This window comes from Rhinatrema bivittatum, chromosome 5 (genome assembly GCF_901001135.1).
Source record: "Rhinatrema bivittatum chromosome 5, aRhiBiv1.1, whole genome shotgun sequence".
Taxonomy (NCBI): Eukaryota; Metazoa; Chordata; class Amphibia; order Gymnophiona; family Rhinatrematidae; genus Rhinatrema; species Rhinatrema bivittatum.
In genome coordinates, this window is record NC_042619.1 from 375,148,342 (window position 1) to 375,164,933 (window position 16,592).

Sequence of the window (16,592 nt, forward strand, 5' to 3'; positions counted from 1 at the left end):
ACATCCTCTGACAACAAATTCCAGAGTTTAATTGTGCATTGAGTAAAAAAGAACTTTCTCCGATTAGTTTTAAATGTGTCACATGCTAACTTCATGGAATGCCCCCTAGTCTATTATCCGAAAGAGTAAATAACTGATTCACATCTACTCGTTCTAGACCTCTCATGATTTTAAAGACCTCTATCATATCCCCCCTCAGCCGTCTCTTCTCCAAGCTGAAAAGTCCTAACCTCTTTAGTCTTTCCTCATAGGGGAGCTGTTCCATTCCCCTTATCATTTTGGTAGCCCTTCTGTGTAACTTCTCCATCTCCATTATAGTCCTAATACCATATGACTGCAAGTGTCTTTATTTGCAAAATTTTCTGATTGGTACTATAGCAATGCATGTAAATAATATACATGTTGTAAGTGATATTTTTACCTTAGAACACTGAATGTTCTTTCATGTAAAATCTGTTACTATAAATGCATATTATTAAAATTATTTGTGGGAAGGTGGGTCAGGAGTGTGTGCAAGGCTGTAAGGCTCACCTATGATACCTAATACCCTTGCAACAGCCCTGGCTTCACAAGGAAAAGTAGGATTCCATCTGGAACTGTGCTACTTTGGGTTAGTGGTTCTCCCCAGTCTTGGCCAGGGCTTAATTTTCTCTTTTTATAAGCCCAGAGGGAACACTATGGGTCACTTCTGGTCCCCTTCTCCTCTGTAGTCGGTAGGCAGAGCAGAGCCTAGGGAATCATAAAAGCAGCAGACTGCGTAGCCTGCAGTCAATGGGAATGCACTACAGTTGTGGGACAGTTGCAGAGAAGTGCAAGCAGCCAAGCAAGCTACAGCCACAGGAAGGAAGGAGGTAAGCCAGGAAGAAGAGCCTGTGCAGTGTTGGGTGGGCTTCTGTCTGAGGTGACTGCACTGAGCTCTGAGAGAAGCAGCTGACTGTGGAACCAGCAAGTCTCTTAGAGAATGAGACTGGGAAAGGGAGGGACCTGCTGCAGAATGGGGAAGGGCTGACAGCAAGCAAGAACTTTACACCATGATGCGGCAGTGCTGGACTGCGGGTAATCACTGTGTGAGCACATAAGCAGCAGCACAACAGTAGCATGTCAGAAAGCATTTTTGTGTGTCTGTGTCAGAGAGAGAGAGAGTCCACACCCATACACAATTTGTGTGTGGGTATCTTTCTTTGTGACATAGACACACACTCAGTATATTGCTGGGTCTTTGTGTCTAAGAAAGAGTATGTCTCTGTTTGTGTCAGTGTGTATGTGCCAATAAAGTTTCTGCAATCTAAAAATCCGGTTGTGACTGAGTGTGTGTGTGTGTGTGTGTGTTTCTGACACTGGCTGGCAGTGTCATTATGTTCAATTAGTTCAAGAGCCAGACTGGGAATCCAGGATATATCTCCATAAGAAATATGAGCAGATGTGTAGGGGGCCCAACCAATTTGCATGGATGGAACGGGGGCTGCAGCTCTGCTTGCCCCTGGTCTAGAATGTGCTTAACGTTTTAGTTATTTAGGAAAGATGAAGTTTATTTCGGAGATATTTTGGCTCATTTCTGCTTGGTTCCAGGGTTAACTTGGCGTGCTTTTGGGAGCTGTTCACATATGTGCTGTAGGGAAAGTGCATGAGTGTGTCAGTTACCCCATGGGCCTGTTTTGAAAAAAATCCCCCAGCACGATATTTTTCTGCAATCCGCCCCTGTGCTGGCCCATTTACTTACTTGTTATTTTTCATTTTTGACAGCACTACTTAGCCAGATATCTTTAATAATATCCAGTTAAGTAGCGCGTTATGTAGCCACTCAAGGCGGATATCTTTATACCTACCTGGCTATTTTCAAATATACAACAAACAAAATACAGGGAAAATGCAAATCCTTATGGGTAGAATTTTAATGTCCGGTATCTTTAAGGGTAGCTCCCAAAAGGGAGTACCTCAATGTTAGAATATACCGTTTTTGCTTTAAATTTTTAAGTGAGCTTTAGTACTTGTGTTTGTGCAGCATTCTGTGTTCTATATTTTTTGTGATAATATATTTTATCTTATTTGCAAACTCTCCTTAATAACCAAAGTCCTTAAGAGAAGCTTTGAAAGGTAATTATTACATAAAAAAATAAATGAAGCCGCCCATACTCGAGCAGCTACTATCATGAGCTGAACTACTTTTCACCGCATTGGTAATGACTACCTTAACTGCGTTGTAACCAATTTCTCTTAAGTCCTATGAAGCCACCCGACACTGTCTACCAGTGTTTCGACAATAATTGCCTGCTTCAGGGGCCGGAGAGGCTGTGTGGATTCAAGCTTGTCGGGCGGCTTCACAGGATGGATGGAGGTGCTCCATACATCAATTAAATCCAGATTTTAACACAAATAGGGCATTCCCTTAAGCCCTGCTGATTTGGTTAATTGAATCAGAGGAACTCTTACCCAGTAGATTGTCTTGCACACAATTAAAATCACCACCTACCACTAATGGAATGTGAGCATAACGTGATCAACAATTGAATCAAATGGGTCTAAGAGTTAAATTAAAAAGCTGAACCAAATTCAAGACAAAGCCTGACATGGCCGGTGTTTTGAAGGAAATCTTCATGAGGGATGAAATTATCTCTTTTCATCATTAAGGACAATACTGGGAATCCAGCTGCAGAGATTCAAGGTAGACTTTGATTTTGGCTTGGGGGTGTCTGGTTTGTTTAATTTAGAAAAGTGAAGATTGTAAGATAACTTGACTGCAGTTTTCAAACTCCTAGAGGAGGCCTATAGGGAGGATGGTGATTGACTGTTTTCATTCTCCAGGGAGGAAAAGACCAAAGTCATGTGAGTAAAATAGCAGCAGAAGCAGTTTAAGTTAGACATTGGGAAGAAGTGGAAGGGGAGTTAAACAGTGAAACGTGTTTCCTAAGGAGCTGATGGAATCTCTGTCATTAGAGTTCTGTTTTCTGAAGGTAGGGAGGCTTACGTTTGGGAATCCAGCTCAATCAAATGATTTTAGCTACGGCACCATGATCCTTCATTTGCAGCTGTCCAGGGTTTCTCCCTTTGTCTTATATCCCCTCTCAAATCATTTAGCCCAGCTACTGCAGTGATGCTTCTTGGCCAAAGTCCCCAGACCCCAGCTCCTTCCAAGATGCAATAACGTGGATCCTAGGAGGTGAACACTGCCTTTACAGCACCCCAGCCTGGGAAGCAGAGTCCTCGCCAGGGGGTGTCAAATCCAGGTCCTCAGCATGGCAGAGCATAGCACTGACACTGAGCCATCAGGCTGACTCTTTATTGGGGAGACAATATTTGTCTATGTACAGTTGCTCTTATATAATCTACTTAACATCAATAGTTATTACAAAGGCAGTGGAATGGGGTGGGCCACAGGGGACATGGCCTGACCATTTTGGCCCACACAACTGAGGAGCTTGGGGGGGGGGGGCAGATGTGGAGGTTGGTTTGTTTGTCTTTCCCCAACCAAAAGATTATTCCGCTCTTCCTGCATTCTTCACTTTCCCCAAGGTTCACCAGGCAGTCTGGTAATCAAGATATCCCAAAGATAAGATATATTTTCCTATACTGTCTCCATTATATGCAAATCATGATTATTGATGCTGGATATCCTGAAAACCAAACTAGCTGGGTGGTCCTCAAAGACCAAGTTGAGCACCACTGGACTTAGATGACTTCTTGAAGTTTCTTCCAGTCTTATTACTTCATGATTTCCCTTGATATTTGTAATTGGTTTTCTCATAGTAACCAAAGTATTTTGGGGATACATTTTTAAGATGGATTCCATATGAAGTAAAAATTGCATTGTAACTGTATTTGCATTGTAAATACTTTTCCCAAAACATGCAAGAACAATCTGAACCAAGATCTCCAGTTCCTAATGGTTTAATTATATCAAAAACACAAATGAATGAAACATACCTTTGCCAAATTAGAAAGACATGTCTTTCTTCTTAGTCTTTTTACAAACACAGTAACTTCTGTTATTAAAGCAAACAAATTAGATGATTATCATCTACATTAAACACCACAAAAGAAAATTTTAGAAATGCAATTTTGTCAACTATCTTTTTACTATACTGTAAAATATTACTATACATTAATAACTTTTGACTTTAAACTGTTACTATAAATCTTATGAGATAGACATAGGAAAAGTAATTTTAAAAGGCATTTATAGAAGTAAAACAATGCTTTACCTACATAAATGGCCTCTTGTAAAACTGCCTATTTGATATGCAGGTAAAAGTATGCAGTACAGCCAGTGCATGCATATTTTTACTTGCATATAAAGCTAAGCTGCATACCTATAACGAGTGTTCTCTGTAGACGACAGGATAAATCAGCCACAAAAGTGGGTGACATCATCCAATGGCACTGAGACTGAGAGTTCAGAAAAAACCTAGAAGGTGTGTCAGAGTATGTTCAGACTTCATGATACAGCTAGCTGCTGTATAAGTCTCCTTAGTCTAAACAGCAAGCTAAGCTTCAAAAGGGGAAAAGGGAGGAAACATGTGGCTGATTTATTCTGCTGTCTATGAAGCAACTTAGCTTTCTCTGTACAAGCAGGATAATATCTGTCATGTAAGTGGTGCTGCATATGATTAGTTATTTTTGTATGTCAGTAGTAAACCATTGTAACCCATCCATCTTGCCCAAGGAAGGAAGACAGGGTTGAAGGAATTAAATAAACTTTGACAAATTGCCTGTTCACAGGTGCTGTCTTGAGCTGAAGCGCTCTCTAGGCAGTAGTGCGTGCTGATGGTATGGAGATAAGTCCATGAGGCAGTTTTGTAGAAGTCTTCTATGGAAGCAGAGTGCAGTTGTAATAAAAGATGATGTTGTAGCCCTAACATGATGGGCCTTTATCTTATGTTGAAGATGAAGTCTTGCCTGACAGTAGTAGTAAGTGATGAAAGCGGATTTCCAACTAGAAAAAGTTCTTTTTGGAGCTGAAAAACTCTGATTGGATTAAAAGAAAGGAATAGTTGTGCGGACATTCTGTGGGGCGGTGTCCTTTACATATAGAAAAGCAAATCTCTTCTGCAGTTCAAAATATGAAGAGCCTGCTTGCCCTTATGGGCATTTGGTCTTGGAAAAAATGTTGACAACATAGAGGTCCATATTCAGTCACTGTCCAGATAGCAAAGTTAAGCCAGATAAACTATCTGGCTAACTCTGGAGGTATATTCAATAGTGAAGTCACACTATTGAATATAGCCGACTATCTTAAAGTTAGCTGGCTAACTTTAGGACAGCTTTTTGGCCCAACTATACTTAGCTGGCTAAGTTATCCAGCTAACCCCTGGATTCATCATTCATCCTTCCGCTATAATTATAATTTATAGCGGAATGATGAGTTGCGAAAAAAAAAGGGGCAGGGGTGATAGGGTACAGCTGGTCGCATTGTGGCGGTGCGTTTTCACCACTGGAAAAGGTGATGTTATTTCCGGTGCTACTGCCGCCAATAATGTCTAAAACATTATCACCCTTGGCGCTACCAGACTCAAACTTTTTCTAACCCTGCCCTAACCCCTCCCCTTTCCTAATTTACATGTTTAAGTCATGATAAGGCCACATCGCGATTTGATGAATGAGCCCCTTACTTTGAATATCAATTCTTCCCAGTCACATCCCCGGAGTGCCCCTAACAGCTGGTTAAATTCTATTTATTTATTTATTTATTTAGGATTTTTATATACCGAAATTCTTGTTGGGAAACAAATCAGTCCGGTTTACAGGTAACAACAATAATGCCGCGGGACGGGAAACAGTGCCCCTGGCTTTACAAGAAACATATTAAACAAGGCTTTACATAACATAATGAATAGTAACGATTCAAGGAATCGTTACTATTCTAGCCAGCTAACTTATTAACTAGCTAAAATATAACTGGCTAAGTGCCCAAATGTTCATTTAGCTGGATAACTTCTGAGTTATCCATCTAAATGCTTCTGAATATAGACCTCTCGACCAATTGATTCAAATGAAACTAGAATAAGCACTGTGAAAGAACTGAATACAAGGAGAGTATGAGAATAGTGCTTAAAATTCACTTATTTTTAGAGCAGAAGTAACTTATCAAAAATAAAACTATCCTAGAAAAGAATTTTAGTTCTGTGTTGCCAAAAGTTCAGATGGTGTTTTCGTGAACTGGGCAAGGGCTACATTCAGATTCGAAAATACAGGAGGATCTTTTATTGAAGGGTTCAGATGTGTGAGACCTTTCATTTGGCAACTGTAGGTTTGTGGGAAATAAGAGCACCTTTCGAATTATCACCATATGTTGCTATGGTATTAAGGTGAACTCTTAAGTTAGTCTTCAAACCAGAGTTGGAATGGCTTAGTAGATATTCAATTAAAATAGGAAGAAGACATTTATTTAAAGGGGTCCTGTCAGAATTCTGGGCATGAAACAGTAAACCTTTTCCATTTAAAGTTGTAGGGTCTTCTGAAGAGTACTTCCTTGAAGCAAGGTGTTGCGGCTCCGGGTCGGCCCCGGCCGCTTCACTCACAGTTGTGCGGTTCCGCTCCGCTCCAGCCCTCCCCGGGCCTCCGAGGACCCGTGCCGCCACGTTTCCGGCGTCCCCACGCGGCGCCCAGGCCTGCCTCCGCTTCCCCTGTGCTGCTGCCGCGCCGCCGAAGCAGCCGGCGTCTTGCCGCGGCTGGCTCCGCCCCCTAGGGGCATGCGCGCGTCTCGGCCCGGGATTTAAAGGGCCAGGCGCGGGGAACCTGCCTCCACCCTCCAGTGACGTCAGACGCGACTGGGCTACTTAAGCCCTGCAGCCCCTCTCCTCAGAGCCTTGCAACGAGGTTCCCAGGTTCGTCCTGCTCCCAGTTGCTGTGTTCCTGCTCGTCGCTTGATCTCCTGGTTTTCGACTTCGGATTGGCTTGTGGTTCTTCCTGGCTCCTGACTCCGGTTTGGCTTCGGTGACTTCTGGCTCTCGACTCGGCTTGGCTTTCGGTACTTCTCTGGCTCTTGACTTGGACTGGCTGACGACGATCCCCTGGCTCTAGACGCGGACTGGCTGACGGCGATTCTCCGGCACCTGACCCTGGCCTGGTGAGCAACGATTCCGTCGGTAGAGATCTCCTAAGTCCCAGCGGCCTGGTTCCTACGGGCTCCTCCCGGGGGGACACCGGCTTCCAGGGTGAATCGCCTAAGTCCCAGCGGCCGGACTCCTACGAGCTCCTCTCGGGGGAGTACCGGCTTCCAGGGCGAAGATCCTCTTCCACCGGGTCAGCCTCTCCTCCTGGCCCTTGGTCACATAGGGCCCTTCGTGTCTTCCTCTCAGCTGTCCGCGAGCCTGTCTTCGCCGCCTCCCGGTTGGAACCGGTGTCTCTACCTCTCTAAGGTATTCCATCTCCTGGTTCCGATCAGCCCAAGGGTCCACGAAGCTTACACAAGGAGAATATCCTTTATTCCGGAAAGCAACTGCATATATGAAATTAGTTGAATTTCAACATCCAGGCCATCAGAACCAATGACAGAAGTTTGGGATGTAGTAAATTTAAATTGCATTGTGTGATGAGAGTTGGGAGCAAGCTCAAATTTATTGCTGGTTGAATAGCTAGGTGCTAGAGCCAGGAAAACCATAGCTGATGAGTCAAAAAATGCTTATCAAAATCATTTGTCCTCAGTTTTTGGAATTATCAGAATTATGGGAAAAGCTTAGAGAAGGCCTAGAATCCACTGAATTGAGAAAACATCCATTGAAATCTGCTTCTTGCTGATCTCCTGGAACGATATGTGTGAACCTTGTTATTGAAGAACATTACAAAGAGATCTACTTGAGGAGTGCCCTAAAGTTAACAATGTCTGTGCTTTGTGGTCACTTGGTGACAGTTTGTGAAGTTGTAGTGGACAAATTAAACTGTCTGGTGATTTTGGTTTCCTGGATGATAGAAAGGTAGAAGAAAAATTCCTTGCGAAATTGCTTCCAGGCAATGCTTATAAGAACCTGATTCCCCTTGTTTATTGATATAAATCATTGCCATGCCACATGGTTGTCTGTCTGGATCAACCTTAACTTGTTCTTCAACTAAGGAATGAATACTTTCAGAGCACTGAAGATTGCTTTCAGTTCTAGATAATTGATAAGAAAGGACTTTTCTTCTGGAGACCATGTTCCTTGAAAGAAGAAATTTCTCTGATAAGCCCTCCAACTTTGATTGGAAGTATTTTTTGTCAGAATTGTGAAAGAAAGGATCGTTTAAAAGATTTGCACAGTCTAATTACCATGTCAGAGATATGCAGAGATAATTGGATATTCTCATTTTCTGTGACAAAAATTGGAAATGTTGGTTCCATTGAAGCTTTAGCACCCACTGAACCTGTCTCATGTGAAGACGTTGAAAAAGGTATGTCATTAAATTTTCTGCCATTGTCCCTGATCCATAAGATTAGTTTAGATAATTCTTCTGCTGTGCTGTGTCCAAATGGGCCCTATGAAGTTGATTGCAATGAGATGGCTTCATGTTGGATTTTTGAAGACTGATTAATAGATTCATTGAAAATTCCTAGGGATTGAATCATGCTAAAGTGGAATGGATGAATGAGCTTCGTGAAGAGATTGGCCAGATATGAGCCAGTCACCATAATAGTTATCCATCTAAATGGCTTACCCAGCTATATTTAGCCCTAGTCAGATAACTAGTTACCCGGCTAGAACTGGCCCCTCTTCTGTATGCCAGGATAGCTGTTCTCAGCAATGCCAGTTGCTCCCTGTGTAACTTAGGCTATTGCCTATGTAAAGTTTCCAGAGTTATTACCTATGTAAGGCTGAAAGTCTGCTGAAAGTTTTAAAATTTCCTAGGTTTAAAGGATTGGGCCAGCTCGTTGGGACATCTCAGGGGGTGGGGAGATACATCTGATGGTAGAGGGTAGGCATGGGGCCAGGAGGCCCGCAACTTAGGGTTTTTTTCCCCTTAAGATGAGCTAGTTACCTGGATATCTCTCAAGATACCCGGGTAAATGGCACGTTATCTGGCCACATGAGGCTGGATAACTTCAGCCCTAACCAGGCATATTCAATCAATGCCCGGTTAGGGTTAACGGTATCCGGCTGTTTGTAGATGGATAACTTTCAACATATATATTCAGCGAGCCATTTATTCCTGTGACTATACTGGAAAAGTTATCCGGCTAACTTTAGCCAGATAGCTTGTCCACTAAATGGTCTACTGAATATTGGTCTTATTGTTTTTGGTTAAGTGACATAAGTAAATATCAGCAGATAAAGACCAAAATGGTCTATCCAGTCTGCCCAGCAAGGAGTTTAGGTTTGTAAGTGCCACACCATGCATACAACCGTAAGGGTAATAAGAAGGCCCCTTCCAAGCTGTAAAAGCAGGTGATGGCCAGGCAACTTGTGAAAATTCTATGTACTGCAGAGAGGCCAAATGGAGAACATGGAACTGGTAGTGATCCTTTGCTCTAGTGAAAAGTAACTGTAAGCTGTGAGTTTAAACACCATTTAGATCTAGGGAGCAAAACCAGTTGTTCCCTAAGAAGAGAAGGATGGTATCCCAAAGACTTCATCCAGAATTTTTTTTTTCTTTAGGTCTTTGTTAAGATTCCTTAGGTCTAAAATAGGATGAAGACTGTCTGTTTTCTTTGGAATTAGAAAGTACATGGAATAAGACCCCAGTTTTTTTTCCTTGCAATGGAACAGACTCTACTGCATTGGGTAGTAAGAGGGGTGAAAGCTTTTGTTGAAGAAACATGAGCTTATACTGCCTTACTGGAGGACTGCTTGGGACAGCAGATCTGAGGTTTATCAGTCTCCTTGATGTATAATGTTTAGGACCCATCAGTTTGTTGTTATTAATGACCATGTCTGTTTGAGATGCTGAAGCCTTCCCTGTGTTGGAAGCTTATCCATAAGAACATGCCATACTGGGTCAGACCAAGGGTCCATCAAGCCCAGCATCCTGTTTCCAACAGTGGCCAATCCAGGCCATAAGAACCTGGCAAGTACCCAAAAACTAAGTCTATTTCATGCTACCATTGCTAATGGCAGTGGCTATTTTCTAAGTCAACTTAATTAATAGCTTCTCCAAGAACTTATCCAAACCTTTTTTGAACCCAGCTATACTAACTGCACTAACCACATCCCCTGGCAACAAATTCCAGAGTTTAACTGTGCGTTGAGTGAAAAAGAACTTTCTCCAATTAGTTTTAAATGTGCCACATGCTTGGGAATATTTGTTGAAGTTGTAGTCAAGAATTAAGAATAGCTTTGGTCTGCATCTGTTGTAAAGGCTTAAAGGTGAATTCTAAAAAGCTGGATGCATAAAAAGTAGCACTTACGTGTGCAAAATAGCATATATGCGAGCATATGTTATTTTAAAAATCCTCAAAAGAAGTGTGGAGTAAAGAGCAGTCACATATAGGGGAAAATTATAAAATAAAGAATGTGAGGCTAAACGTACACTGTTCTATTTATAAATTAACATATTTATTTGAGGCAGTCAGAGAACTATTTACATATTACCTGAAATTTAAGGACTGTGTTTTTCCTGACTCAAATAAATATATGTGTTAATTTATAAACAGAACAGTGTACGTTTAGCCATACTTTGTTTTATAATTTTAAAAATCTCAACATACATGCATAAATCAGGGTCCATGAGTAAATTTACATATATATAGCAGGGGCGGCCAGCGGCATTCCAGGGAGAGGCCAACATTTATCCAAATAAGTTGCTATTTTATAAGCAATTTACGCATATAAATGTGAAAAAGTGCAAGTTGATGCATATAGGGAAAAATAACCCATGCTGTAGTTACACGATGTTAGGTTCCATATTAGGAGCTACCACCCAAGAAAGAGATCTAGATGTCATAGTGGATGACACCTTGAAATCGTCGGCTCAATGTGCTGCGGCAGTCAAAAAAAAAAAAAAAAGCAAACAGAATGTTAGGAATTATTAGGAAGGGAATGGTGAATAAAACGGAAAATGTCATAATGCCTCTGTATCGCTCCATGGTGAGACCGCACCTTGAATACTGTGTACAATTCTGGTAGGCGCATCTCAAAAAAGATATAGTTGCACGTTCATTGTCATATACATACAGGCTCTCTCTCATTGCCATACAAACACAAACTCTCTCATGCACACAGAGGCTCATACAGGCTCTCTCTCTCTCTCACATACACATACACATACACACACACACCCTCTCTCACACTCACGAGCCCTCTCTTTTTCACTGACATATACACACAGGCTCTCTCTTGTCCATGGGCTACTTCTCAACTGAGTCCCAGGTTGCTATGAAGTGTTACTATTCTTTTTGTGCTGGGGCACTTGTGGCTCTCTCACGAGGCTGGCTGACTGCACTGCAGCCCAAGAAGCCATGGCCCTGATACGGATCGAACGGTCATGAAGTATGGACTCAGTGGGACCCTGTATGGGTTTTCCCTATCCTGGAGCAGAGTAGCAACTTGAACCATGCAGTGCTGCAGTGGCAGCCTGCAGGGCAAATTGGAGGAGAAAAAAATGTGTTAGTGGCGGCCGCCAATGAGACCTGGGGCACTGGCCCCATGTTTTTGGAGCTAATAACTGACCTGAGCAGAGATAAGAAGTCATCCTGCATTTTATTTTTCACAGGCAACACAGAATTTGTGAAAAGTTCTTCCTTCTAAGGAAGTTCTCAAGCTTTCATGAGAAAGAATGAAGATTACCTTGGTGTAATCAGTTTCCTGCAAATGTGCAGCAACAAGAATGGAGGATGCTAATATGGTGAGCGTGAACCTCGCCAAGTGGATTATAGAGCTGATTGGCAATAAAACATATGGTCTGAGGTTCATGATGCAGTAGGAGTCTGAGGAGAAAAATCTATTGCTTGGAAAGCAGAAATTAAATACTAACAAAAATATACAGTAATGAATAGAAATTATTAGTACTGTAACAATTTCTAACATTTCATCTTCAAATTGCAGGTTAATATAAGCAACCATGGAACATACTGTGCTGCCCTATAAAAATGCCCATTTGGTCCTAATAGTGAATTCCTGGTGGTGATGTAATCATAAGAACATCACATCTACTGCTCCCCTCCTCTTCCCATTGATGTGCATTTCCTTCCTAATCTGGAGTCATGCTCACTGGAGGAGGGAGGGTGGCTGCCACAGGGACACAGAGGGGAAGATTTTCAAAGCCCTACTAGCATAAATCCAGGGGGATTATGCGTGCCGGGCCTATTTTCAAAAGGCCTGGCAGCGCGCATAAAGCCCCGGGACGCGTGTAAGTCCCGGGGCTTGAAAAAACGGGCGGTCCGGGGGCGGGGCGGTCCAGGGGTGTGGTGGGGGCGTGGCCAGAGACCTCTCCATGGCCGCTGGGCCAGGGGATAGCGCGCCGGCAGTCGTAACTTGTGAAATAAAGGTATGGTGGGTTTTTTTCAGGCTGGGGGGTGGGACAGGTAGGGAAGGGAGGAGAAGGTGTGGGGGGGGGGGGGGAACGGGGGAAGCCAGATGGTCTTCCCGAGGGCTTGGCGCACCAACCCCTGATTTTATAACATGCGTGCGACTGCGCGCGCATGTTATAAAATCTGGCATACATTTGTGCGTGCCGGGTAGCGCGCACAAATGTAGGCCGTGCGCGTACCTTTTAAAATCTGCCCCTGTGTGTGCACCTTCTCATTGTGTTTCTGAGGTACATGCTGACAACGCTGCCTGCTCGAATAAGGAGTGATATTCTTCCTACAAGTGGTCAAGTCTCTATGGCTAGTGATATAGACTGAAATAACTAGGCAGGCTGGATGGGCCATCATTACTATGTTACTGTATTTAAAAAGACAAGTGTCCTTGAAACATACCTTTGTTTTTAGACAGTTGTATTATTGCTGGAAGCCCTTCTAAAGCAGTAAGAAGCCATAATTTTAATTTTTTGCTGAACAGTCTCACAGTCTTCAGGTACTGTATAGCAACATCTTCCAGGAAATCATGAAGCAGAATGTTCTCAATTTCCTGCATTGAAGTTACAGCACAAGGAAAAAATAATGCCCGTTATCTCAATGCTTGCTATGCACGCTTCAAAGGCCACAGAGAAATAAAATCTCATTTCACAGCTGTGGCTGCGAGCATGAAACTAAAAGATTTACAAACTGCTGACTTATATTAGGCCCTTATTCACTATGGGGTCGATTTTTAAAAACACGCGCGGGTGTCCACGTGCGCGCGGTTTCCGGCACGCGCGCATGTAATAAAATACAATTCCCACGCGTATATGTGTGCTGGATTTTAATGTCGGCGCGTGCATGTGTGGGCGGGTGGCCTCTCCCGCGTGCAATTAGGGGCGGGGGATTTAAAAAAAAAAAAAGTGCATGGTGACACGATAGGGCCTTCCCTATCCCCCAAACTACCCTTTCTCCCTTTTCCCCTCTCCTCCGCAACACTAACCCCTACCTAGCTAGGCTAATTTTTTTGTTTTAATACTTCGGAGCAGAAGTAACTTTTTGGCGCGCTGGCTGGCTGCCGGCGCGTGCTTCCCCGGGACAGGGCCTAATGACCGCTGTCCCGGTCGGCCCCCACCCCTTCCCACCCAGACCCCACTCCTTTCATCCAGCCCGGCACTTCTGTGAATATCGGGAGATATGTGTGTGATCGGGCCGTTTTTAAAATGCGCTCAGCGAGCCCACTGTCCGGCCACACGTAAGTATCCCCAGATTTTTGCCCGCGTGAGCTTTTTAAAATTAGGGCATATAGGTCTGCTACACCCAAATTCAGGAGATAGAAGATGAGTTTGATGAATAAATATTGTCAGAATCCACGTTAGCAAAATGAAGGTCCAGGTATATCTTGGAAAAGTTGTGTAAACCATTTTTATGTGTCTTTTGAGATCAGCTTCTGCTTGTAATACAATACATTATTAGCTTTATTACAATAAGCAGGACCCTTATACTCCCTTTTCTCTGTGTTAATCACCACTTCTCTGGTGCTTTTAATATCAGGAACTGGGTGGAGAAAGTGCTCCACATGTGCTACCCATGTGATGTCACCTTAGGCTGAGAGCAAGAAGCCAAAACTACTTGCTTATGCTTCGGATATCACACTACCTAATTTTAAAAAACTTTCAAAGCACTTATGCAGCCCTTCTCTATAAAAATCTATGGGTACAGTCTAGTAAGCTCAAGAAGTTGCTATAAAACCTTACAAGTATCAATCTGGATTGCAATAAAGTTTGTTAAATGCAAAGAGTTCATCAGATATACTAATCTACGCGCCGATTCAGTAAAGTCTGCGGGAGAGCGGATGAACGCCCACTCTCCCGGTGCGTGCACAGGCCACTCGCCTGTGCGCGCGATTCTGTATTTAAATTAGGTGGCGCGGTAGAAACGGGCAAAAGGAGGCGCTAGGGACACTAGCGCGTCCCTAGCGCCTCATTTTGGACCAGAGCGGGGGGCTGTCAGCGGGTTTTGACAGCCGACGTTCAATTTTGCCGGCGTCTATTCTCGAGCCCGTTGACAGCCACGGGCTCGGAAACCAGACGCAGGCAAAATTGAGCATCCGGTTTTCGGCCCGACAGCCGCCGGCTCATTAAACATTTTTTTTCTTTTTTTTTTTAACCCTTCGGGACCTCTGACTTAATATCGCCATGATATTAAGCCGGAGGGTGCACAGAAAAGCAGTTGTTACTGCTTTTCTGTGCACTTTCCCGGTGCCGGCAGAAACTAGCGCCTACCTTTGGGTCGGCACTAATTTCTTAAAGTAAAATGTGCAGCTTGGCAGCACATTTTACTTTCAGTATCGCGCCGGCATACCTAATAGGGCCATCAACATGCATTTGCATGTTGAGGGCGCTATTAGGTGCCGCGGGTTGGACGCACGTTTTCTGCCCCTTACTGAATAAGGGGTAAGGGAAAACGCGCGTCCAAGGGCAGGTTAACAGTGCGCTCCGTCAGAGCGCACTGTACTGTATCGGCCTGCTAATTAGGGAGAAGGAAAGCAGCTGGGACAGGAACATCTTTAGCTGATTATTTATTTCTTTGTTTGTTGTGCTCAAAGCCATGGAAGCAATCTAGGTATCTCTTATGGGCCAATCAAAAAGATCACTACAAAAAGATGATAGGGGTCAGTATTCAGTAGAATTTAGCTGGGTAACTTATGGCTAAATGCTGACTTTTGAATATTTCTGCCACTTACCCGGCTGGCTATATATTTTAGGCAGATAACTTACCTGGTTGAATATCATAAGGGCATTCCAAGAGGGATAACCATTAAACTGATGATGAGTATGAATAAGCATAATGGCATAATTAAATATGAAGAAATGTTCGCCTACCTTGTAAAGCTGTGCATCATAGCATTTAAATAGTTGGCAAACATCTGGCAATGACATGAGAATCACAGCATCGTGTGACAAGGACTTCCAGAAAAAAGCAACAAGGTCTTCCACCTAGTACATAAAAGTCTGTAAGTCTGTCATTATGCATTAAAGGCAGATCTCTTCCCAAAGAACCATGGTTTTATCAGATTGAAGAAAGCATTCCAGAATACCACACTGATTTCACCAAGTGAACACCTTACGCTTCTGACACTTTAAAAAGCAAAGGTCACAACAAGGAAGGCATCAGTCAATCAGATGTAATATTATCTAATTTATTTATTTAAAACGTTTTCTATACCCTCATTAAGTTAGGTACCATCATAACGGTTTACAATAAGGCACGAATATTAATAATGGAACAGATTATTTATAAATTCTATCACTATACATGTGCCAAGACTATACGGTAACAAATGTTGTTATAAAAAACTCATAATTGGATGTGTTATGTCCATTTATTTTGTAGTGGTATTAAAGTAGAGAATCTATCTCATCTTATTCTAGTAATTTAAGATTTAAAAAAATGAAATAGGATATGTACCCGTGCTGGTTTGTGTAGTGTGTTTAGGGTGTGCTGCCAATCGCTTTTCTTTTTTCCCCCAGTGTTCTACTCTTCTTTCTCTTTGTTGTATGCTTGTTTAAATAGCCATGTTTTTAAATGTTTTCTGAAGGTTTTGATGTCTCTTTGTAAGCGGATCTCGACGGGCATGGAGTTCCATAGCATAGGACCTGCTAAGGAGAGCGCTCTTTCCCTTACTTGGGTTAGTTTGGCTGTTTTGATTGAGGGTATGGTCAGTAAAGCTTTATTTGCTGATCTCAGGTTTCTGTTAGGGACGTGTACGTGGAAGGCTGTATTCAGCCAATCAGCTTTTTCATTGTGTATTAACTTATGTATTGTACAAAGGGTTTTATACTGTATTCTTTGCTCGATGGGTAACCAGTGTAATTCCATTAGGGTTTCAGTGATGTGATCTCTTTTACTTTTACCAGTCAGAATTCTGGCGGCCGTGTTCTGCAGTATTTGGAGTGGTCTAATTGTTGAGTGTGGTAGTCCAAATAGGAGGGCATTGCAGTAATCAGTGCTTGCGAAAATAAGAGCTTGTAACACTGAACGGAAGTTATTTGTTGTAAGTAGAGGTTTTAGTCTTCTGAGGGTCATGAGTTTGGAGTATCCTTCCCTTACTTTTAATGATATGTGTTGTTTTAGGTTAAGTTCTGTGTCAATTATTACCCCGAGGTTTCTCACTTTCTCAGTTAGT

General features: G+C 42.8%; 1 protein-coding gene across 1 annotated transcript in view; it reads right to left on the reverse strand.

The window, feature by feature from the left end:
- RFX8 (RFX family member 8, lacking RFX DNA binding domain) overlaps positions 1–16,592 on the reverse strand; it is a 186,633-nt gene that overhangs the window by 53,431 nt on the left and 116,610 nt on the right. The window contains exons 9-11 of the mRNA XM_029603318.1: positions 15,289–15,402; positions 12,824–12,974; positions 3,922–3,980 (exon numbers count right to left, since the gene is read on the reverse strand). Coding sequence (XP_029459178.1) covers positions 3,922–3,980; positions 12,824–12,974; positions 15,289–15,402 — 324 coding nt within the window. The remainder of the gene's footprint in view (positions 1–3,921; positions 3,981–12,823; positions 12,975–15,288; positions 15,403–16,592) is intronic.